General features: G+C 42.8%; 3 protein-coding genes across 3 annotated transcripts; 1 reads left to right on the top strand and 2 right to left on the bottom strand.

Moving 5' to 3' along the window:
* Positions 1-13,247: 13,247 nt before the first annotated feature.
* LOC131266432 (TBP-related factor) lies at positions 13,248-15,083 on the bottom strand. The gene is made up of 3 exons (XM_058268951.1): positions 14,920-15,083; positions 14,767-14,843; positions 13,248-14,698 (listed from the first exon to the last, which is right to left on the bottom strand). Exons 1-3 carry the CDS (start codon positions 15,004-15,006, stop codon positions 14,179-14,181), a joined length of 684 nt encoding a protein of 227 aa, XP_058124934.1. The 5' UTR covers positions 15,007-15,083; the 3' UTR covers positions 13,248-14,178.
* Positions 15,084-15,700: 617 nt separating this feature from the next.
* Positions 15,701-21,848, top strand: LOC131266431 (endoplasmic reticulum transmembrane helix translocase). The gene is made up of 4 exons (XM_058268950.1): positions 15,701-18,971; positions 20,024-20,363; positions 20,430-20,706; positions 20,780-21,848. The coding sequence occupies exons 1-4, from the start codon at positions 16,106-16,108 to the stop codon at positions 20,894-20,896; spliced, it is 3,600 nt and encodes a 1,199-aa protein (XP_058124933.1). The 5' UTR covers positions 15,701-16,105; the 3' UTR covers positions 20,897-21,848.
* Positions 21,849-22,110: 262 nt separating this feature from the next.
* Positions 22,111-24,355, bottom strand: LOC131262046 (mitochondrial-processing peptidase subunit alpha). The gene is made up of 3 exons (XM_058263955.1): positions 24,204-24,355; positions 22,720-24,125; positions 22,111-22,642 (listed from the first exon to the last, which is right to left on the bottom strand). Exons 1-3 carry the CDS (start codon positions 24,257-24,259, stop codon positions 22,470-22,472), a joined length of 1,635 nt encoding a protein of 544 aa, XP_058119938.1. The 5' UTR covers positions 24,260-24,355; the 3' UTR covers positions 22,111-22,469.
* Positions 24,356-24,408: the final 53 nt, after the last annotated feature.

Below are 24,408 nucleotides of genomic sequence, written 5' to 3'. Positions count from 1 at the left end.
ATAAATAATATAAAAAAAAAAACAAATGTCCAGTCTAACAAATATCTAGGCTAGATACCTTTCTAAAGATGATTTTTGATCATGAACTTTTGGGTTCATTTTTCTACTATTCAATTAACAGAACAACATTTTATCAAAATTTCATACACTTTCAACATAAGGTTGATTCATTCATTTGAGTTAATTTTATGGTAATCGCTTTATAAAACAGCCACTGCTACTTTCTCTTCCTTTTCAATGTGATTTTCAATAGTTACAAGCACTCTTTCCACCTTCAATTAGCCCTCTGTAAATACCGCTCACTGCAAACTAGCCTTACACGTCCTGCGTACCTAATCAACAATCAAGTATCACAAGCTTTATAAAACATATGCTTATTACGCGTGCACTAATTAAGCAAAGCACAGCCGATAGGAGTTATCGTTTCTCAATGCCCTGCTCCTTCTTTCTTGCACCCTTAGCTTGACTAAACCAATGAAAAAACAGATGCTGTAGTAGACTGGCTCAGCAGCTCAGATAGGCTCTTCTGTTAATCAGAAAACAGCATTTAGCGAACGGCTTGGTAGGTTCAAACCAGCCGTGCATAACATCGTCAAACATACAGAGAACATGGACTGCATGTAGCTATTAACAAATCTAGATACGTGTTTTACTCATGTACCACACTGCTACCCGAAACTACATATGGCATTGCTTCCGCACTCTGGCCTTCCGCCAGGTGCAGCAAGAGAGCTTTACAAAGGCTGCATATGTGTGGAAATGTGTTTGCAGACTTACCTAACTTTTAGGCTAACGAATCAACTAATCTATACGGTACGGGCTCGTACGGCCCAGATGAGTCTTGTTGGACCTGTACAGTGACGCACGCAACAGAAATGCGACGGTGCGAACATTTTCTTAGATGAGAGACTTTTATTCTATTTCGTTCATTTCACTTCTAACTCAACAGCCTGAAAGTATTTAGCATTTCAACACCTACGTCATGCTCTCATCGTGCAATATATTCCTTTTTCTATTTGCAATAACCAAACACTTCTTTCCCTCGCTATCCGTTTGTTGACCTGCCTTCTTACCAGCTGGTGCTGAAAATAATCTGATGATCTGACTAACTTCTCCAATTTTTTTCATTCACCAACCACGCACCTTATCACACACGCAGCCAGAGGCGGATTAAGCGTTCTAGGGGCCCCAAGCAGCTTTAAGTTGAAGGCTCCAAAAACATACAATACCTATCAATTTTATACTTCAAAATGTATAAAATTTCAATTTGGATTAAACCACATATTTTCAATAACGAATCGAATTTAAATTAATTTACTAGTTTGCTTAATGTTATTTCAAAGCAAAATTTTCATTGTCAAACGCCTGATTTGCAAAGCTTTATTTCATGCGAATCCATCCATAACTTTCCGAGAGAATCATCTTTTACGAATATCATTTTCTATGAACCAAGTCATTGACAATTAATTTTTTCTTTTACTTTTCAATTGAATAGTTTTTAAGGCGATTTAAAATTGACAATCGTTTGAAAAAGGAAAAGCACGAATAATGTCTAGCAAAATTACTATATTTGGAAATGTGCAGGGCATTACTTTTGCTAATCCATGTCCATTATCCATAAACTATTTTGACAATTTTCCTCCCCTTTAGTAAAATCTTTACACTGATCTCTTTAATTAATTTTTCTGTATCAATATCATATTTTAACCAAAATACACGACACCTGTTCTGCATCTAAACATAATTCAGATTGTGGATTGGATCATTCTGACATTTTCATATTCTTCATTTACTTTCATTCAAAAGTGAATTCACAACCTCATCATGCATTTCATTAAACAAGCAACTTTGTAGCAAAATAACAAACAAAATTCCTATTTTAAAATTTAAAAATTGGGCCAAGAAGACGAGGCCTCTGGAAAGCTCGGGACCCCAAGCAGCTGCTTAGTTTGCTGACCCTATGATCCGCCTCTACACGCAACACAATGCGAACACGTGTGAAAGGTCATTCCGCGAAACGAGTGTCACATAATGATGTACTTAAGCTATGTTAAGCGACAAAATGCCACCTGTAACACCATGGGCAGTAAAAACTATTCTGACCATTCTGACATCTAAAGAATCAATCCAGAAGTTACTACAGTAATCAATTCACAGTCCCGCAAATAAATGTATAGTTACAAAACTAAAACCGATCACAATCTACAATGAAAGAGTACGGCACAAAGCTTTCTCGAGCTTGAATTATTTTGATGCCAGCTATTTGAAGAATTCTTTCAAACTCCGCCAATGTTTGATCAAACAGCGTATGAAACGCATTCGAAGTTTGACTAAAGTTCCCTCGCTTCTTACTTTCGAGGGACAGGACCACAAAGCTTGGAGCTTTTCTTCATCATCTCGCCTATCTTGTTACATGATCAATAGTAACGACGCCACAGCCAGATCGCAAGACGTCCGGCACAGACGTAATGTGATCGGCACTATGGATCCAATCAAAGGTATCCGTATAACAAAAGTAACCGAGCAGGACTGCTGCGTATGCAAAAGTTTGTACAGAAACCATGGCGTCACGAATAGTTTCCTTAGGATCGAACAGAGTGCGCGTACAGCGGCAGAGGGGGTACTTTAGCGTAGCAGGGTAGTGGACATAACTATGCAACCCTCATTCCAAAGCTCAGGTTGGCCACGTGCTAATGGGAAAAAAGCGAAAGTACATTCAACCCTTGCCAGTGCGACTGACCGGCTCCGTTTGGGCGACATGGAGCAAGGATAACAAACAGGAACCATATCCTTGTGCTATGCGCTGACGGTGATTTAATTTTGTTCGATCACGACGAAACCATTCGGTAGGATCCACAGACACTCCGCAAGTGGAGAATAAAATGAAGCATAAAAAAACGAGAGCGAATAAGTCACAAATAACGAACCTAAATGACGTTCGCAAAATGATCGCCATCAATATTTGGGAAATGTTGGAAGCGATGGAAAATTCCAAGTGGGGCCGGAATTATCCCCACAACTTTCCAATGGCTGATCAAGGAAAAAAAGGTCCGCTATGTGGTCATACCGTTGTGCGGGGAAAGGGGGAGTTTTGGTGAAACATTTAGTGCGTTTCCTTCAGCCAATTCGAAGGCGCAAGTAGATAAACGAAGATGTAAAAGGAAAAATCCAATGCACCTCGCAGCAGAGGAATGATGTGAAGAAAAACATAAAATAGACAAAAACAAAACAGTGGACAAAAGAGAGGCTCAAGCCTCAAACAGCCGAGATGGGGAAACTGTGAAACTTTGTGGCTCCATGTCACAAAGGTCAGCATTAAAAGAGAGAAAATTATGTTAAAATGTAATAATTATTATGATAAACAAAATCACCTACACACAAACAAGAATACTAACGAAAGATACAAACTACAAAGATGAAAAGCATAAACTGAAAGGATCACATACACAAATTTGACAATAAATATTGAGTCGTTTTTAGAGCAAACTATTTGTCTGTAGATAATATTGAGCAAGCGTGTGATTGTCCGTGGAAAAGAAGTAGAAGGTAGAGCTATAGGTAGGCAGACAGGGAAAAAAAATTAATCGAATGTAAACAAAAAAGGAGAGCCAACGTGGTACACAGTACTTTTAACAAAATGGAAAGCGCAACATATTCTTACTTTTAAATATGTTTAGATTTTTAATGTTTTGATGAACAATTTTTAACACTTTTCGTTCTCAACTTTGCAGTTACATTAGTTTTGGTCACATGTTGAATTATTATAAAACGTTAACAGTCTTGCTTACATTCAATAGCCTTCATGCCGCAGTTTCAAGCTTTATTTAACTTTTACATATTCCAACCAAAAACAAAACAGCTTACAGTACAACCCATACTCATTGCGATAAATGCTAACCGTAAACAATTAACAGAATACTTGAAATAGTGCCAACTTTTCTAATAGTCACAGAGCATAGACATCTTTCATACGCTGTTCAATGCAAAAGATTTTAATCGAATTAACTAAGCAAGATGGAAGCAGAGAAGGAAACAAAATATTCCATTATATTTTTTACGCAGATAGACGTATTTTTTAAGAAACTAACTTATGTGCAAATGCATACAACCGATACGCAAGTCTTACAGCATTAGTTACACTCTCAGTGGGGAGGTTAAACCGAAGAATTATCACAACGATTGGCAAGTTTGAAGCTGCAGCAGGGAAAGGTACGTAGCAGATCGACGTACGTCGTTCACAGTTGATAAAGACGAGTCAATGTTCATAAATCATAGTGGAAACCGGAAGTGATCTCTAATCTAAAACACTAGCCTACAAATGCTGTTACTTGCACAAACTATTCAAGTCATCAACTCGAATCGACGTGGAAGCATATGCCAGAATCCTTTGACTGCATTTCGGTCCAGCTTAAGGCGATGCTACCATTCGCAGCGAGTTGATTGCGCATCCTCCGAGGTAACCAAGTGTTTGCGTGTTGTATAAAAGGAAATACCAATGGGTAGGGAAATGTACCAACCTTCAAATGGTTCAACCATCAAATCGGAGACAAATGCTACAACAAACATAGACAATGATTGCCACTTGAAGGTGGTGGAGGTAATGATAATGCAAAAACATTTTAATTCCGAGTGTTACAGCTACAAAAAGTATAAAACTCCGAAGAAAGAAAGAAAAACATGAGACGGTAAAAAACTTACGATCAAATATTCCACATCAAAAAACACCTTTTCACCAGCAAAATAGAATCGTACAAACAAAAACCATGATAAAAATATTCAACGGGCAGTTAAACTAACCCAATAGATCGATGGAGCGTTATATATTACTTCCGAATGTGGCATTGTCGATTGCAAGCGAATGAAAACTCTAAGAAACTAACCAAAGAATATACTAAATATAATGAATGAAATCGGAATCAAATCATCGCAAAAAGTGAAAGAGGCAAAAACAAAACACACATACACACTCTACAAATGTACATATCCTCTCTATGAATTAAACCAAATTTACGACATTTATATCGTGAGTATCAACCAGACGAACTACTCCGAATCTGCTGCTTTGTACATAAAATAAACCCAAATATATACATATACATATATATTATATACATATATACAGGCGGACTCTGATGTGTTTCATTTCGTAAAAATGTAATTTGAAAGAAAATCCCAATGTGAGCATTTGTCTCGTCCATCAACTTGTTGCACGTCGTCTGAAAGGTCAAAGGTATCACAAAGATGGTCGAGCGGAACTACGTGGGTGAAACGGCCGGAAATTTCTCATGCTAAATAACGGGGCGGAATGTTATCTACACACTTCAACCATCCTTTCCCCAACCTAAGCCGAGGCATTTAATAAACCTTTTCCTCCAAACACAAACGAACCAATGCCCCACGGAACGAACCGATGACTTGAGACTTTTCCCCACATAAACTCTTCTTTGTTGAAAAGAAAAAGCTTTCCAAAACACTCTAAAACCCACCACACACACACACACACTTTAGCTTGAGAAGCTGGCTGGAAGCATTCTCGCAGGATTTCATCACGACACACCGAGTGTTTGTAGAAAAATTGCTTAAACTTTTACCACACTTTTCACTCACTGTTGTTGCTGTCGAGGAAAGCTAATTTTTCACTTTTCATTTTCTGTGTGGTATGGTTTTTCCCTCTTGACATTCGCTGAATGTTGCAGCTTCCAAAGTTCGACTCTTCCTCTGCTCACGGAGACCACGCTGGCACTATTTCGCGAAGGAAGTATTGCCGGGGAAGAGGAAAAATAACACCTGCCCCTCAAGCCAAGCTGTGCGCAGTTACCGACAATCGTACCGAAAAGCCCGGTTCGTGGAGAGGAAATCAACAGATACAGAATGCTCATTAAGCTGGCCCAGTTCATCCGGCCGGCTCGTGTCCTAATGGACCCGGCTCGGTACCAGCTTGCCACCACCACCCGGGAGGCCATTTTTCACCATTTATCCTTCGACGGCCTGTTGTTCGCACACGAAGGTGACGAAGGGTTAGCGGCGGGGAAGGAAAGCGGCGTAACCGTGCGCGTGGCCACGCTTGGGCAAGAAGTAATATTTCAATCAACTTCACCAGCGCTGTCATGTCGAATGTACGTGACTGCGAGATGTTATCCAGGCGCCCGCTCGCATTCACGGAATCGGTGCGGAATCGTACCGCTGGGAGCGAGTGTCCGGTGGAGCCAACCGGCGCGGGAAGGGACAACCAATTCGGAACGCTACCGAGAGAAGGGAGCTGCGACACTGCTGTCCACAAATGTTCGATTTTCTCCGGTGCGTGATTGGGAAAGAAACGTGAAAATTGTAAAAGGGGCTTCGTTACTACGCACGAGACTCGTTTGTTATTTATTCCTTAGCTCGGTGCGCATTTTATCGACCCGTAAGATTGTAAACAACATAAAATGAAAAAGGTGAAAAAAAACAAACATAATTATTTTCATAAAGATAATATGTTTTAGACGATCTAGTCGAAACTACACAAACAAAATGAAAAAAATCTAAACTACTGTGAAGGAAATTCGCTCCTGTACAACAAATACCTATTTCTTGAATCACTCATAATTAGCTCTTATGAATCTTCGCTCACTTGGCCTGGCTGACCCTTTTTCACAAAGCAACATTAATGGTTAAGCGGGAAACATACGTTGCAATAACAGCGCACTGCTACCGAAAAAGGCGTACTCTTAAACTGTCGTGCTAGTTTTCTTTACCACAGAACTAAATGCCACACGTATTTCTATTTATTTCTTGAATTGTTTTGTCATGCCAAGAAGTGAAACTTATTTATTTATTCACTCTATTGTTTACTGCATTTGCACTCTGGACCATGGTTTAATAAATCCCAATGCTGTTGACAGCCTTTTAATGAAATGGGTGAAAATCTATTTAATTTGTTTTAATATGTGTCCATCTCCCATATAAGTTATACTTAGTTATCGATTTTCATACGGTGCGTAGGTATCAATTTAATTAACAACCATCATGCTCCCCTGTATTAAATCTTTTATGAAAGATTAATCTAGTCAAGTAGTATACGCTCTTAACAGCTGGGATACTTCCTACATATGACATTTTAATGACACGACTGAAAAAAAAACCAAAATACACCTAACACTACCCCCGCTAACATGTGTGAATCAGTTTCTGGGAAATTTCCATTACCAGTTTCGGGAAATCCAGAGCAGAAATAACCTACGTTCCGAGCCGTGCCCTAGTGATTACCAAGTGCCGACATACGGCGCCACGAAAACGCGCTGGGAGTTCATTCGGTTCCGCCAGGTACCTTTCCACACCCGCAAGTTGTGCTCCGTTTTCCTCCGCCCCGAAAATGCTGAGCTTGCGACGGACTTTCCCACCGCCGAGTTAGCTAATGAAGCGCTAGATGCGCCCCTGTTCCCTCACCTCGGTCTCGCACCGGGTGTCCAATAAAGTCCTAGCCCGGCTGATTTGTCATCATCGCGCGCGCCTGTTCCGCGAAAACTGGAAAAGCGTTCGAATACGCACGCAGTTAAACAGTTAATAAAACGAACAGGCATTCCGTTTTTCGCAGAATTCATTCGATAAATGGTTGTTGTTTTTTGCGCTCCTCTCCCGTAGTGCATTGAGGTATTAAATATACACACACAAACAGGCACACACACATCCAAGTGTGTCAATGTCAATCATTTGTATCGAAAAGGGCATATGTCAACCCGCGAGTTTCCTATTTACCGTGTACCGTAGAAAAAATTTTCCGCGAAATCATAACTGCAGCAGATTTTTTTTATCCGGCCGGTATTGTTTGTTTGTTATTTACCATCTGGTGTCCTAGTGTGGTTATTCTTGAAATGGGCTCGAATTTTGCTAGAAAGCTTGAAAGCTACATAAGTTATTATCAACATTACATTTCGTATGAATTGAACGAACGAATATGAAGCCTTCATATTCTTTGTTTCAACGAACGTCTTCCATTATCCTTTCTCGTTTATGGCTTATTAGATTACGAGAGAGCACGTGGATAATCAGTATTATTGAACAAGGGATAGCCAATTTTGATAAAGATTCGAATGAACAATAAGCTCAGGAATCAGGAATAAGCCCCAACATTCGTACATGGACATAAAAAAATACATAATTACATCTATCTAAGCTTATAAAATGTTTGCCGGAAATCAATCATATTCGTCAAACAGCCTGAATGTAGTTGCACCAAAATTTCTTCTCTACGCATAATGAAACAAATAAACATATAAACTTGTGTTTCAGTAAGAAAACAAACATCTTCAATTACCTTTTCCTAGTCTCTGGTTCAAAACAGTTTATCAATACTATTTATAAAACACCATTAACACGTTACATACATAACAAATTTAAACACATAACATATTCGAATATTTATCATTCGCATTTTTAACACCAATTTGATTAAAGTATGAATATTTTACAATATAGTTTATAAAATAGAAGTAAATCTGTCATCTTTCAAATATTTTAACATGTACATGGTGTCAAGCAACTGTCGATATGAATATAATAAAAAATTAATATTTATGGGGAATATTTAGCTCCTTTATTATGCTTTTACTATATAAAATTGCTGATATGAAATCTAAAAAAAGTGTGAGTTTTTTTCTGTTTTTACAAATATACTGTGCAGTGTCATCAAATTTTTCCTTTGAGCCATCAATCGTTTATTCTACCAATATTTAATGAGGCTTGTTTTTCCTGATATTGTCACAACAGGATCAAACCTGTTAAATTGTAGGAAAGCATTGGAGCATAAAATTGGAGCATAAGAACGATCTATAACGCCATTATCGCGAGAAAAGCAATAGCATCATGGATGAGTAAATTGAGCACTAACGGAGCCTGAAATGTGTAATCGATTAGTTGTCTTTCTAACTTCGCCTGCCTCAAGAGGTTAAGCTCAACTCACGTTTACATTCCCATAGTTTAAGTTGAAATTTATTACTGTTTATTACGGCCGGTATAAAACGATTCCTTCCCATTTCATTGGAACGTACCACGTCATGTTCGAGAGCGATACAATTCTAATGCGTACTTTGTTCCACCGAGCACCGAAGATGCTAAAGTGATTGTGAAAAAATTGGTACCACATATCAAAGGTCTCCTCCGGCCGTTCCCATTCCCTCCCTAAGAGTGGCCGCTGACTCAAGCGGCCGAGATGGAAGAGTTATCATGTGACTGACAACACGTTGGAACTGGATATTGCTGCAGCTTAAGACTTGAAGATGAGCGGGTCCGTCCTGTACTAACCACCTCAAAGCGCTCTAGAAAAAAGGAAGAAGGGACAGTTCAGAGGGCTTTGCCGTGGAGGGAAAAGGAGTATGGTACAAGTTAAACGAATCGGTTGGGAGCACACCAAACAAGCTCAACAGGGCCAGTATCAAAAGCTGCGGGCGCGGCTGAAGATGTTTCTCTAACCTGCTTGATTTCGATGGACTGTTATTCCATTATTCCATCCAACCATCCCTCCATCCCAACAGCAACACCACCAGCTACAGAAGCAACAAGCAGCGTACCGATGCTCCACCAACATCATTCTTCCATCCCCAACACCAGGCCGTCTCCAAGGACCAGTTTTCTCCAACAGTAGCGACTCGGAAAAACCACCAAGGATCCCGGGCGATAGCTAAATGTCAAAGGTCGAACCTGCTTCGCAGCCCGAAAAACGCGTAGGTGTTTCGGTCGTTGCGGGAAAAATATCCTTGTGCCCGCTGAAACAAACACATACAAATGCACACACTCAAAATACACGGTCTAACCGGGTAAGGAGGACGGGAGGAACATAATACAGAAACACACAAAAAATAAAATAAACGATAGCTCGCAAGCTCGGAAAAAGCATTAACCATTCGCGTGGGAAAAAAACAAACGGGTTGGTAAGACAAAAAGGATGGAATGTTTGTAAAAAAAAATAAGGGAAAAGATAAAGATAATGCTAGCATAGAACAATAGAAGCGTGAAGAAAATTTAAAAAAATATATAATTTAAGTGGTTTGCTACAGTGCTTAGATAATCGAAAGTGCTAACAAATCTCCCTTTTTCGAGGCTAGCAGATCGAAAAAAAAACAATCAACACAGCAACCTGTGAAAATAGGGGCTTTGCGGGATAAGTTGCTTCTTGAAGGAAAGTGCCACAACAACACGAGCGAAACCGGTGCTTCTTTGGTGCTTTTGAACGCCCGGATGGAAGAAAACCCACACACAATCGTTCTTTGCGCGCCCAGCTAAACCGAGTGGGCGTTGGAAAACCCCAACAAACTCCACCGTGGTTTGCATTCCGTTTGCTGCAACGTTAACTGCACGTTCCGCCCGAGACTCTATCGCACTATCGAGCAGCAGAAGGAAAACAATTTATCAACCAACGTTTGCTGCGCTAAACTGTCAGGGGCTTGGGGGAGAAAAACTGGCGTCCTGCTAACCGGACCCACTCGGAAACGTAATGCTCCTTAGCCTCTCGACGAAACTAAGCCTTTTTTATTGCTTTCTTCATACGGCGGAAGAAAAACCTCGAAGCATTTTCATTTGTGGCGGCGTTTCCTCGGGACGCAGATGGCTTAACAGTCCGGCTCCGGAAAAGCCGTATGTAAACCCCGCGAAAATCCGTGGCGTACGTACGGCACAGAGCTCGAAACACCCACTGCCTTCGGTAGCGTATATTGCCGTACGGAGATTAGTGCCCGTCGACGACTTGGTATGGCCGCCTACACGCCCCGGTGCACTTCGGTAGCCCACGCTATGTCAAGGTTCGCTTATCATCCGATCATATTGCTCTCTAGACACGGCGGAACGCATCGGCACCAACGACCGCTTGTTGCTGCATACGAGACAGGATCTAGCACCAACTTGCTGGCCGTGGTAGGTTTTCATTAGCGCGCGAGGTTGGGCGTATTTCGTTTAATTTTAGCTGTCGCCGCGCTTTGATTGATGTTGCCCGTGCCTTCCCGGCATGACAAGATGATGATCATGGGAAATGACGCAGTCGGCTAAGTAAACGATACCGATAAAATAGCAATCGATGGGTTGGAAAACAGGACAAAAGGAGCGTGGGCACTTGAATCAATACATGTTTTACTCAATATCATTATAACCGTTTTATAAACAGCCAGCTATAGTTTTTGCTTTTATTATTCAAATATCCAACACGGCCGTCTGGTTGACTTTATCACCAACGAAACAGTGGAAACCACGACTGTTACCACAATGAGGAAATCATCCTATATCAAGGGTATGTATAAATGCCATCCCACGCACATGCGACTGGGACAAAACGAATTGCAAATGGCAGACATGTATGCTTCATGTTCTCGTTTCAAATATGTAGGGAAAAGCACTGGTTTGTACTAGCAGCGTCCCCAGGCCAAACATGATTGCTTAGTGTCCCACGCATAATTTTCCAACGTGAAACGTGTTTTCCACTTCAGCGTTTACACGCCATGCATCGCTCACGTATGTGCCAAGTGCCGGCTGTTTATTGTGGGCAGTCATGTCGCTTCCTTTTCAAAATATACGATAATTTTTACTTAACACCGAGCACCCAAAATATAGCGACAAATATAGTAAAAAGTATCCACATCATTTATCATATCACAATTTCATGTAATATATCTTTGTAAATTCGTGGCAATTAAACCTCCAAGATTGTTCAAGTGAGCGATTCACCTGATGGTATTAACAACTACGTACATTCTAAGAGTGTTAAGTAATTCCTAAACCAGTATTGGATTGCTTTTTTAGGATTCATGTTTTTGCACAAACTATTCCTTGTTCGTGTGCTGTCATTAAAATCCACTTGTCCAACACAAGTTGAACGTAACCATAATGTCTTGCTAGTCCTATATCCTATCTATCTATCTATCTATTGAAGCGACCTATCTATCTATCTACCTATCTATCCATCTTTATTTATGTATAGGCTTTATTGAGATTCGAACTTACGACGCAATGATTTCATGAGCCAAGTTCTATCCTGTGCAAAGGGATATAACAAAAATGCAACTTTGTACTGCAACACAAATTGTGCCAAACCAATTCATCAAACACGGAACTGCACAACTATTTTACAATATTATGAAATTTGTGCAGTTCGTTTACATTACAAACATACAAATTTTGTTTACTATTGTAAAATATGATTATTTTTAATGTATATGTATATGTATGCCATATTTTCACTATATTTCTAAAATACATACCAATTTCGTAAAGTGTGCACGTTACTAGACGATTTGCTTTTCCTTTTCTACCAACTATTCACAATAATAATCGGTGAACGAGTCGTCAATAGACTCACATTGCCCCGGTTATTCGGAAATAACGTCGATTTGATGACTCTACCGAAATTACCACTAAAATTGACTAATCTACCAACGTTCAGCAAGGACTTGCCCAGGCACTTTGAAGGTTCGCGAAACCCATCGCTTTTACCCTCGAGTTGACCCAGTTTGGTGCAATGTAATGTATATCCCTCTATCCGTCAAGCTTTCCATCGTTCCATTACGTAGGCAAAACCAGTTTCATTTTTCTTGCTCTTTTCCAATGGCTTATTGCATCCGGCAGATATCCCTTACTAACTTACGTCTTTCCCGTGCTTTTTCTTTGTACTGCTGCACAAAAATGCATTATGCAACCGAAAGTGCCCACAAAGTTCAATGAACTCCTGGTGGAAGAACGAAGAGAACCAGGACGTCGCCGACCAGTTTCAAAAGTGCTCTGAAGTGGAACGATGCAACTTCCGCGAACGGTGGCGTGAAATATTTATCAACATATCCGCCAAGTGGGAAAGACATTGATTTTTCCTTCCGAAACGGCATTGTTCCGAATGAAAATTCTATTTTTAAAACATAAAACTGACTCGCCTACCTTTACCGTTGCTCCTGTGTTTTGCCTCAACTGGTTTGAGAAGGGTTGGAAAACTAAATAAATCAATGAACGTTTCCATACCAAGACGAGCCTTAAATCAATGGGCAAGCATATGCAATCACGACCAGTGCTTCTCTCGCTCTTTGCATTGCATTGTACTTACGATACACTTTCCTCGGTTCGGGCCGTATTTTTCATAACGACGGACATTTTCCAACCACCACGTGCCGATGGCAGAAATGTTGAAGCAATGAAAAGGGGGTGTAGAACTATGCGATGAAAATCGTCATCATGAGCTCAAGTACAGTCTAGCACACAAACACATGTATGGAAACATCCTTCAAACATCCTCTTTGGCCATATTCGTAGCAGTTTTGTACATCGTTTATTTTTGCTGTTTTTTTTTCTTTGTGTTAGACCCGCATGCTCATAACGGCGATAAAGAAACTTTAGCGTCACCCAACTGCACGATTTCAGACATTCAGGAGCCATCCGCCCCATTCCGTTAAGGGAGAATTTTTCAACAGATACTATGCTGTTGCTGCGTTTTAATGCATTCTGTAGACGATAGGAGATAGGAGTGGTAAACTTGGCCACCCGTACTAATACAAGCACACGTTAGAACACATGTTGGAAAAAACATGCACGTGTTTCCACCCAAAACGGATGTATGAAATTTGTTTCATTCTCTCATCCTCGTATCGAACTGAGGCTGCCTTATCTCATCAATCGGATAAGTTCTATTTTTATACGAAACCTGGCACGATGCAAGCAATAGGGATTGGTGTTTTACGATGATATATTTTGTTTCTCCCAGTGAACTTTTCGTGAACCGATGATACATTTTATTCATCCCGTAAACATCACCAGCTAAATGAAGTATTTTTCGAACGTATCATAAATAATTTGCCAGAACATTTAGAAAACCTCAATTAAATGGGATTCACAGAGAAAAAAGATATAAAGTTAAAGAAAATTTGGTTAATTTGTCAAGTACTCAAATCAGTACATCTAGATGCATATATTTAATGCTTAATTAATTTTAAATTCGCTTAAGAATTACTTTTAATTATCCTAGTTTTTTTTATAAATACCATGCTCTGAAGATCGCTGTATAAAGACATATGATGAAAATGATTTTCATTCGTTGTCGGCAACCGAGACCGAACCCTCCTCTGTACGGGAGGACTGACTAACAGTCTAGTAAGTCCTTAGCAGGCAGGTATGACCAAAGATGGTCGTTACGCAAAGAAGCAGGGGATGAAAAGGATGGACACGGATTGCAAGGGCCTAGTTTTTACGATAGCTCTGTAAAATTGGATAAATGTTTTCCAAACTCTCGTTAATTTCCCTGACATTTTTGGCGCCCGTGAACACTATTTTACCGTTAACAAATATCAAAAGAACAACCCTTGGATGAACCATTCGATAGATGAGCCCCGGGAAAAGTTCCGGCTCGTACGAGCTGAACTGGCCATGATTTTGGTTCAAATTTTCTAATCGAATCGGAAATCGCAGGTCCGCCGTCGCGACTAGGTTTTGCACTTTAAAGTCAAGAAACTTTACATTATTGCCAAGCTTTTGAATAATACGAACGAACTTCCTTAAGCCCAGGTTGGCCTCGGTTTCATTTTTCGCCCCGGTGCAGATGATTTTGCCCGAACGGAAAATAAGCGCCGTACAGCGGGGATCACGTATCCGCATCACGACGCCATGAAATCGGGAAGGATTGTACTCGGAGTTTCTGGTCCGAAAGTTGATCGTTTTCAGATTCAGCTCACAACCAACACTAACCGTGGCTACACAGTTCCTGTGGGTGTAGAGAGACCGACAATTTGATTGGGTTGCTCTTCATTTCACTTCGTGTATTTCGCATACCTAACCAGAACAGAATTGATTGCTTCCTGAGGGCCGGTTTGCATGGGTGTTTGCATCTGTATACTAGTCTGCGGTGGCTGTTGAAAACGATGAGAATTGCATCATGCTACACAACCAATATTATTTATCTAGTGATGAAAACAGAACACTTACTTTCGTCGATTGTACTGAGGACCCCGGAGGCCTAGATGTACCACTTAGTAACATTTTCAATGGAGACTCTTGTGAACTTTTCTCCATTTTAACTATTGATAAACCCAATATGGAAGACCAGGTTGAAAATTTGTTATTTTGTTTAATTTAAAATTACCCACCCGGTCTCTTCGTTCGACGAGCAGGACTATTCTGTGAAATATGTAAACAACATTATCTGGAACAAAACGTCAACAAAATTTAGTACAGTTGCTACATAGGTTTAGTTTCATGCCAGACATCGGCAATAGGTTTTTTTCCGCAAAAAACGGCTCTTTTGATGAAGATCATATTTCGTGTGAACGTATAAATTGAAAAATTTCGTTTATTTATTATGTATGGATCTTTAAATAAAATTAAATGATAAGTGCTAAAAAATATCCAAACGAACATTTTATCCAAATATTACCAAGGAGATTGAATTTCAGGTAATAACAGTACTTCATCGTACCATCAATTTACCTATTTAATTTGTTACGTATCCAGTTATCAATTGCGAAACAATTTCAACACCTATAAGTATGGAATCACATACGGCAATGAGCTATCTAAGCGACTAATCACACATTTTTTAGAAAACCGTATAAAATTAAGTTTATGACGTGACCTTCTTCCACATTTTTAGTACTCGGCCAAGGTGCATACTACCATGTACAACCACTATGTAAACACCAAACGTCATTTTCACGTCAAACTACACGTCACTTGTTGTCTTCTCGACTGACCAAAATTTTGCCACGATTCCCTCGCGAAAAAAGCTAATTCGCGGTTACTGTCTACGGAAAACCCGAAAACTATACCTTCGGCGATCGGTAGAAAAGACTTTTCTTCGATTTTTCCGTATTTCCCGTGAAAAGCCCATTCGGTTCGTTCGTCTACCGTCACGTGTCGCGTACGATCCCGGTTGGTGGAAAACAGTCACGGGCTTGACGAGGGAAGAAGTTAAAATGGTTCGATTTTAGGTTCAACCGTGTGTGCCGTACCAGCCTCTCCGGAGTTAAATCTTCGGTTGTGAATTTTAAACATCGCCCAACCCCATCCTCCACCCCACCGCTATTCCACGAGCGCAACGAGTACGCTGGTCGGAAGCTGGCTCTGAAGCTGTTGGGATCGAGCGACAAATAATCAGACCGGAAGCAGCCCGACGATGGGGTACGATACGAAGAAGCTGTCCAGCAGCGGATCGCTTGACGACCTGGTGCAGTATGCGACCATCCACATCCCGCTTCCGGTGGCACTGAGTGGGTCGGTTATGCCCTTTATGCTTATCTATGCCCTCTGGCTGTATCTCTGGGTGTTCGTGTACGGCATCGACGAGTACCGGGACGCCGGGCTGCTCTTTCTGGCCGGAATCGGATTCACGCAGATCCTCGTGTGCCTATGCTGCTTCTGGAGCGTCCATGTGCAGACGTTTCTTAACTGCCGAAAAACGAAAGCCCCCTGTGCCGGAGCGATTGTGAAAGTTGTTCCGACGGAAAACAATGGTGCCTCGGAGTTGGTACGGATTCATCAAGCCAAACGTGAAACGGACGTTGACTTTAAAGGCGACGACAACGAGCCGCAGTACTGGTTCCTATTTCAGAAGGCAAAATACTTCTGGGACCCGAACAAGGCACTGTTCCGTAGCGTAGATTTTCCAATTCACAACACCTACGAAGAGTACTACGAATCCAAGGGCCACCTGGAGGACGCCGATGTGGCACTGGCGCAAGCAACGTACGGTGACAACGAGATGGAGATGGTTGTACCGGAGTTTTTCGAGCTATTCAAGGAGCGAGCTACGGCACCGTTCTTTGTGTTTCAGATCTTCTCCGTGTTACTTTGGTGCCTCGATGAGTACATGTACTATTCCCTCTTCACGCTTTGCATGCTCGTGATCTTTGAGTGTGTGCTAGTGCAACAGCAACTCCGTAGTCTCTCCGAGATCCGCAAGATGGGCAACAAACCGTACCCGATCAATGTGTTCCGCAACCGACGTTGGCGACCAATCAGCTCCGCTAAGCTTGTTCCTGGCGATCTCGTGTCAGTGACAAGATCTCAGGATGAAAACCTTGTCCCGTGCGATCTACTGTTAATCCGGGGGTCGTGTATCGTGGACGAAAGCATGCTGACGGGTGAATCTGTGCCTCAAATGAAGGAATCACTCGAGAACAACACGGACGAGCATGACAAAGTGCTAGACATCGAGGCCGACGGAAAGCTGCACGTTCTGTTTCGTGGCACAAAGGTGGTGCAGCATTCCGCGCCGAGCAAGTCCGCCATGCGTTCCCCGGATAATGGATGCATCGGTTACGTCCTGCGTACTGGTTTCAACACCTCTCAGGGAAAACTCCTTCGTACGATCCTGTTCGGTGTGAAACGTGTGACGGAGAACAATCTCGAAACGTTTGCCTTCATTCTGTTCCTGCTGGTGTTCGCAATCGCAGCCGCTGCATACGTGTGGATCAAGGGCACCGAGGATCCCGAACGTAACCGGTACAAACTGTTCCTGGAATGTACGCTGATTCTTACGTCGATCATTCCTCCCGATCTACCGATCGAGTTGTCATTGGCCGTGAACACGTCCCTCCTTCAGCTGGCAAAAGTGTTCGTTTACTGCACGGAACCGTTCCGTATGCCGTTCGCTGGCAAGGTGCAGATTTGTTGCTTCGACAAGACGGGTACCCTTACAAGCGATAATCTAGTCGTGGAAGGAATCGCTGGATTGAAGGCGGACACATCGATCGTACCGATCGGTGACATACCGGAACCCACTGCACACGTGCTCGGTTCGTGCCATTCGCTCGTCCAACTCGACGAGGGTCTCGTTGGTGATCCGCTGGAAAAAGCCACTCTGACGGCGATCGAGTGGAACCTCACCAAGGGTGAATCGGTCGTGCCGAAGCGTGGCAAGTTCAAGGCACTCCGGATCTACCATCGGTTCCATTTCTCCTCGTCGCTGAAGCGCATGTCCGTGCTAGCGGGCTACCTTATACCGTTCACGAACGACACCTGCTACATTGGCACGGTCAAGGGTGCCCCGGAAGTTATCGTTAAGATGCTCAAGCACGTTCCGGAACACTACGAACGCACGTACCTGGAGTATTCACGCCGTGGAGCCCGTGTGCTTGCGCTAGGTTACAAATCGTTCGGTACGCTGGACACCAACACCGTCCGGGAGCTTAAACGGGACGATGTGGAGCGCGATCTGGAGTTTGCTGGATTTATCATAATTTCCTGTCCCCTCAAGCCAGACTCGAAGTATGCCATCAAGGAGATCATACAGGCTTCGCACAAGGTCATGATGATCACGGGAGACAATCCATTGACGGCGTGTCACGTGGCGAAGGAACTTCGATTCAGCCGTAGAACGATCGTAATCTTAACACCACCGGAAGAAACCTCGAATGGTAACAAAGCCGTCACCACCGAGTGGCACTGGGAATCAATCAATCAGGATGTACAGGTGCCAGTGGACGGGCAAACCGTGAAGGAACTCTACCGGGAGTACGATTTCTGTATCACTGGCGAGGGTCTTCAGTATCTCGACCGGGAGCGGAATGCATACCTCCAGCAGTTGATTCCCTACGCGACCGTATTCGCACGATTCGCACCGAAACAGAAGGAGTACGTCATCACGACACTGAAGAAGCTCGGATACTATACGCTTATGTGTGGTGACGGTACCAACGACGTCGGTGCCCTGAAACACGCCCACGTCGGGGTGTCCCTGCTCAGCCACATGCCATCCCGATCGAAGAAGGTGCAACAGCAGGACGAAAAGGATGAAAAGAAGAAGGCCATTAAGGGACCATCGGCTGGCAGCGGTACTGTAGGGACGGATGAAGCCAGCCGGAAACAGTTGACTCCTCGTGAGCGTGCAATTATGCGGGCGAGGGAAAATCAAAGTGCCGCCCAGGAGCGGTTACAGAAAGCGCTGAAGGAAATGGACGAGGACCAGGTACAGATTGTGAAGCTCGGTGATGCGAGCATTGCGGCACCATTCACAAGCCGGCTTTCGTCTATAAACTGCGGTAAGTAATTGATGCCTTATCAGCGTTGCAAAATGCATTAACATGGCAATTACCGAAAGTATTTAAAATTAAGCTTAAATCTTTATCCAAATTCTGTTTATTAAGGACTTGCATGTTAAATGGGGATGTTAAATTTTCAAAGAATGTCTATATACAGTCGACCGCAGAATTGAGCGTACACTTACTACTATTTCACGATGTTTAATCTGTCTGGAGAACTATAAAAAAAAACATATGCCACTGTTACGGGTCTTCGAATATGGTTTTCATACTTTAATGATAGTTCATTATTTCAATTGATATTTACATATTCTCTATATGTTCTGCTCTATTGAACAAATTGATATACAATTTAATAAAACATAACACGCTTGTTATCAGCTCTAACATACCTTCTAAGGGTGTTAAGTAGTTTCTAGGTCAGTTGTAGAATGCTTTTTTAGGATCCATTTAGTGTTCTTTTATTTTTCACTTGGCCACCTCTGTGCGCTAAAACGACGTGACCATAGCACAGTCAGTCCTCTTTTCCGTAACTAGTTTACATGGCAACATATATCAATAACCTGGATTCACGTTGCAGTACCCTATTAAGTGCCAATTTGGCAAATAAAACTGACGACAGGTTGGAGAAGTTCCAGAAGACAAGTTATGTTTAGTAAAGTTGCACCTGTACGCTCAAGTTTACAATACAAAAAAGGCAAGATATTTGTTTCGTATGAAAGGGATTAAACAACTTACATATAATAAAGCAATTTGTATGTTTAATTTCACTTTAATTTGTTACAGAAGTACATTTAAAGATATGAATTATGTAAATGTTTCCTCGAGTTATTATGGAAAAAACAGTTTTTTATTAGCTATACGTTCTATTTTGCGGCCTACTGTAGATATGCTAAACTTTTATCTAACCTTTCTTCAAAATTGTCTTCTCGAACAGCTAGTTTTCGTTTCCATGCAGTACTAGAAGCTTTCTCTAAAAATAAGAGTTTAAAAGGCTTCTTTGATTGATAGTGAAATAATTAATGTTTTTTTTATCGTTCTCACTTTTGCAGTTTGTCACATCATCAAGCAAGGACGCTGCACGCTGGTTACTACGCTTCAAATGTTCAAAATCTTGGCCCTCAACGCACTGATATCCGCCTACTGCCAGTCGGTACTCTACATTGACGGTGTGAAGCACAGCGACACGCAGCTCACCCTGCACGGGTTGCTAACGGCGGCCAGCTTCCTCTTCATCACCCGCTCGAAGCCGCTGAAAGTCCTTTCGAAGCAGGCACCACTGCCAAACATCTTTAACCTCTACTCCGTGACGACGATTTTGGCCCAGTTTGCGGTGCACTTCTCCGCCCTCATCTACCTGGTGCACGAGGCAACCGAACGATCCCCTCCAAGGTGAGTCCGAAACTGCTCAATTTTGCTTCTGTCTTGGGAATTATGTTTTCTAAATGGTCCCCACAGGGAAGGCAAAGTGAAGCTCAACGTGGACCTAGCGCCGGATGAGAAGCAGGAATTCGAACCGAACATCATCAACAGCACGGTGTACATTATCGGCATTGCCATGCAAATCGCAACGGTCGCCGTTAACTACAAGGGGCACCCGTTCATGGAGAGTCTGCGCGAGAACCGATTACTTTCGTACGCGATCTTCAGCTCGAGTGCGATCGTGTTCTGTCTGGCGTTGGGCATTGTGCCCGATCTGCTGTCCACGTTCGAGGTGATTGACTTCGAACCGGATGTAAGTATGAAGTTGGCTCTTCAGTAGTACTCACATCTTAACTTCAATTGTTGACTATCTTTTCACCAAACAGTACCGACGAATTCTTGTAACCGTGCTGGTAGCGGACCTATTGCTTGCGTTCTTCGTCGATCGAGTTTGTTCGTTCCTGTTTGGCGAAACGCGAAGAAAGACGGACATTATTACTTAACTGGCAGAGCAGTACCGCGCAACACCAGATTAGACTAAAGTAATTCATCGGAGTCAGTTCCGCCAGCGGGGACAGAAAGCCATCGAATAAAAAAACAAAACTCATCCACATACACACAACACTCTAGCCGTAGTTCGTTTGTCGCTATGGGTCTGCGAGATCTCTGCACGTGTGACTGAGCTGTTTGGCAGCTAGTTTTGGGGTAAATGAGTCATATTGCACGATTATTGCGTGCGGCTAACCAATACACTAGATGATAGAACCGGAAAACAGAACGGGAGGCGCAAAATGATGTGCTTTAACTTTGAATTGAAGAACCGTGTTTGTTGCACTTCAGATGAAAACGGCGCTTCTGACGAGTTTCGCCCCCAAACAAATAGTTAAAGTATATGCAATTTAAATTATAATCCTGTATCACCATCTACGAAGGAGGAGGTTCATTCATCGAACGACTGAAAATCATGCTCTTACTTTCTACGTTCTACGGGGATAGCATTTATGCGTTGGGCATCTACGGTTGGGCATTAGAAGCATTTTATTCGCATCGGTTATCCCACTTTAAACATTTTTTAATTTTACTGTAAGAAACATTGTAACCTTCTGATTTCAGTAACAACTGCCCCGAGGACGCTTAATGTTTCTTAACAATTTCTTTGTGCAAATTAAGGTTTTAAAGAAATGTTTAAAAGTCACCCACCTTAGCGCGCAAAAACCAACGAGATAAGGCCAAAGGCGTCCATTTACACGCCCTCCCGGGGACGTACATGTACAAGTCATCAACCTCCCTTTTGTTGCTATTTCGTAGTGCAATATGTTAATTTTCGATTTAGAGAAAGCAATCGACCACATAGGGCACCAAAAGAGAAAGAACGAGAAGGGCTGAAAAGGAAAGGGGGCAAAGTGTGAACCACCTTCGAATCACGGATAAACAAATATGGCAAAATATAGACAACAGTTTAAAACAACATTGACGATGATATGGTCGTTTTTTATAGAGATGAGAACAACTTTTTGAGTCAATAGTTTTAGTATGGAATAACCTCCCGGTAGGTAAAATAAACGGAATATGTCAAAATTTTCGAGCACAACTGACGATTACCCAATGTGAATACCCCATGCAGAATCAATAGAAATCGTTAAATGAACGTAAGTGTTATCTCATTGATAAGAAAAACAAAAAATATAAAACTAATTCAAATACGAAAGACACCCCATTGACGGTAGGTTTTTGAAATATATTGAATGCAGTTATTCGGTTTGACGTCACAAGCTGTTTCGACGCAATACCCTCTCCTTCCAATGCTTTTAGCACCTTTCGGACTCCCTCACTTGCCTACACGTGCCTAGGTTCCTACTCGACATGTTTCTAATCTTCCTTTAATCTAAAATTCATTACAAAAGAAAAACACAGTTTCGAAATGGTCACATCTCTAATCCATCATACAATGTCCTAAAAACAAACGAAAAACACCCAAGGCTCATCGTTCTAAAGACGTATTTTCATAGCCCGCACAATTCTTGTGCTGCACCTGATGCAATTGCTCGGTCCCCTTACGTTTTTCAGCCGCTTCGTCTATCGGAACAATGTCAATCGGCGGTTGCCGGGAAGACGCCCTTCGTTCGCTAGTGCTATGTGGATATCTTTTACTTCAGGAATTCCCTTGATTTCGCCTCGTGCGGCCAGTGCCGGAGCAGATGAGAGCATTTTACGGGCCACGTTTTGCACATCTTCAGCGGTGATTTTTTCTACAAAAAAAAATAGGGTATATGAAATTACTCAATGATGCTTTTAGGGAAATTTGTCAAAGGAATCAAATGTTTACCAATTTCCTGAATGAAATGCTCCGGGCGCCGACGTTCGCCAGTGGCCAACACCTGCCTTCCGATGTCCTCGAACACGACCGGTCGGGCTTCAAGGTTCATAAGCAGCATGGACTGTAGTTGCGTTTTCGCTCGGCGCAGTTCCTGATCTCCCGGTCGGGATTGCATCGTGAATAGTTCCCGGGTAATGACCTCAACCAAATTGCGCACGTGCGTCGGTGGTGCGGTAGCATGGATGCAAAACAGACCGGTGTCTGCATAAGCGTGATTGTACGCCGTCGCGCTGTACATCCAGTGGTATCGATTCAGTACGTTCGTGTACAGTCGTGTATACATACCCTTCCCGGGTCCACCAGCGGAGAACGATCCGCCCCCACCCATCATCATGTTGAGCACACAGGCGGCAATGAAATCCTTATCCTGGTGCGAACATCCCCGTAGACCGATTACAACATGCGCCAGCTCTGGCAGTCCGACTGCTGCGTACACCGGGATGGCACATTCTTCCAGCTTCGATCCACCGGTGTACTGTGCGATCGATGTGTCAACGCCTTTCGGGTTCGGGGAGGTACTTTTTTCACTCTCCCAGGTGGCCGCACCCTCGACAAAGTAGCGTTCAGCCAAACGGACCAGCTCGTCGTGCGGAACGCCTACACCGGCCAGCACCATCCGCTCGGGGGAGTGATGCAGTCGAAGGTACGACAGCAGCGTATCACGATCAATCTTCGGAACGTTTTCCGTTGGGCAAAGCTTGGGGAATCCGAGCGTATTATCACGATATGCCGCGGCGTGCACCATATCCATCACAATGGGTTCCTGTTCCGGGCGCATGCCGAGCGTTTCCAGGTCGAACTGTACCGCTTGCCGGGCAAGCTCTACCTCATCCACGGAAAGTCGCGGCCGAAGCACAACCTCCGACAAGATCCTCGTCACCGACTCCAGCCCACGGCTGTCGGCACTGGCCGCGTACACGAACGTGTCCCGCGAGCTTTGACAGTCGCAAATACCTCCGTGCAGTTCAAGCTCACGAAAAATAACGTCACGCTCGGCGTACTCGGAGGTCGACTGAAAGGCAAGCTTCTCCAGGAAGTGTGAAATGCCACTCGGATAGGCCAGCTCATAGCGTGGCCCAGAATCGATCACCACACCGACGGTGCAAAACTGTCCGAATCGATTTTCCGATGCCACCCGCAGTCCATTACTCAGTCGTGTGACTTGCGTTACGTTTTTCTGATCTCCCGGCCGAGCGTACTGCACGGGGGGTAGATCTGGAATTGGTTGCGAAAGCGGAGGCAACGGGGTCACGATAGCCTTTGATGGTACATTGACGGTAGACCCATCGAGGATACTCGCCCGGCCACTCGTTTCGACTGTTTCACTGGAAAACGTACGCCACTGTGTTGCGGAGCTGCAAGGACAAACTTGACCGATTAGCGCACACAAATACGGCGAGCAGGTTTCATTGGTACTGGAGCGCGATACTTACCACCTGTTTAGCAGAAGGCGTCGTGTGAGAACTCGTAGATTATATGGCAGGGACATTTTTACTAGTTTTGCAGATTTACACCCTTATTTACCGTATTATTGGATAAGAAATGCTCAGTTAATTTACGTGTATAACCTTCGGACTTTTTTGCAAAACGATGTTGAGAATTGTCATTGAGAACTTTGACAGCTACGGCTAATGCATG

Source organism: Anopheles coustani, chromosome 2, assembly GCF_943734705.1.
Source record: "Anopheles coustani chromosome 2, idAnoCousDA_361_x.2, whole genome shotgun sequence".
In the NCBI taxonomy this organism is placed as follows: domain Eukaryota; kingdom Metazoa; phylum Arthropoda; class Insecta; order Diptera; family Culicidae; genus Anopheles; species Anopheles coustani.
This window is presented reverse-complemented; position numbering and strand designations above follow the sequence as displayed.

Bases quoted from the DNA above. Each gene is read 5' to 3' on its own strand.
- LOC131266432 (XM_058268951.1), bottom strand. From the start codon at position 15,006: ATGGAGAAAAGTTCACAAGAGTCTCCATTGAAAATGTTACTAAGTGGT. The intron at 14,844-14,919 runs GTAAGTGTTCTG...CGTTTTCAACAG, and splicing joins CCTCAGTACAATCGACGAAA to CCACCGCAGACTAGTATACA. The intron at 14,699-14,766 runs GTATGCGAAATA...CTACACCCACAG, and splicing joins ATCAATTCTGTTCTGGTTAG to GAACTGTGTAGCCACGGTTA.
- LOC131266431 (XM_058268950.1), top strand. From the start codon at position 16,106: ATGGGGTACGATACGAAGAAGCTGTCCAGCAGCGGATCGCTTGACGAC. The intron at 18,972-20,023 runs GTAAGTAATTGA...TCACTTTTGCAG, and splicing joins GCTTTCGTCTATAAACTGCG to TTTGTCACATCATCAAGCAA. The intron at 20,707-20,779 runs GTAAGTATGAAG...TTCACCAAACAG, and splicing joins TGATTGACTTCGAACCGGAT to TACCGACGAATTCTTGTAAC.
- LOC131262046 (XM_058263955.1), bottom strand. From the start codon at position 24,259: ATGTCCCTGCCATATAATCTACGAGTTCTCACACGACGCCTTCTGCTA. The intron at 24,126-24,203 runs GTAAGTATCGCG...TTGTCCTTGCAG, and splicing joins CGCCTTCTGCTAAACAGGTG to CTCCGCAACACAGTGGCGTA. The intron at 22,643-22,719 runs GTAAACATTTGA...TTTTTTTTGTAG, and splicing joins GCATTTCATTCAGGAAATTG to AAAAAATCACCGCTGAAGAT.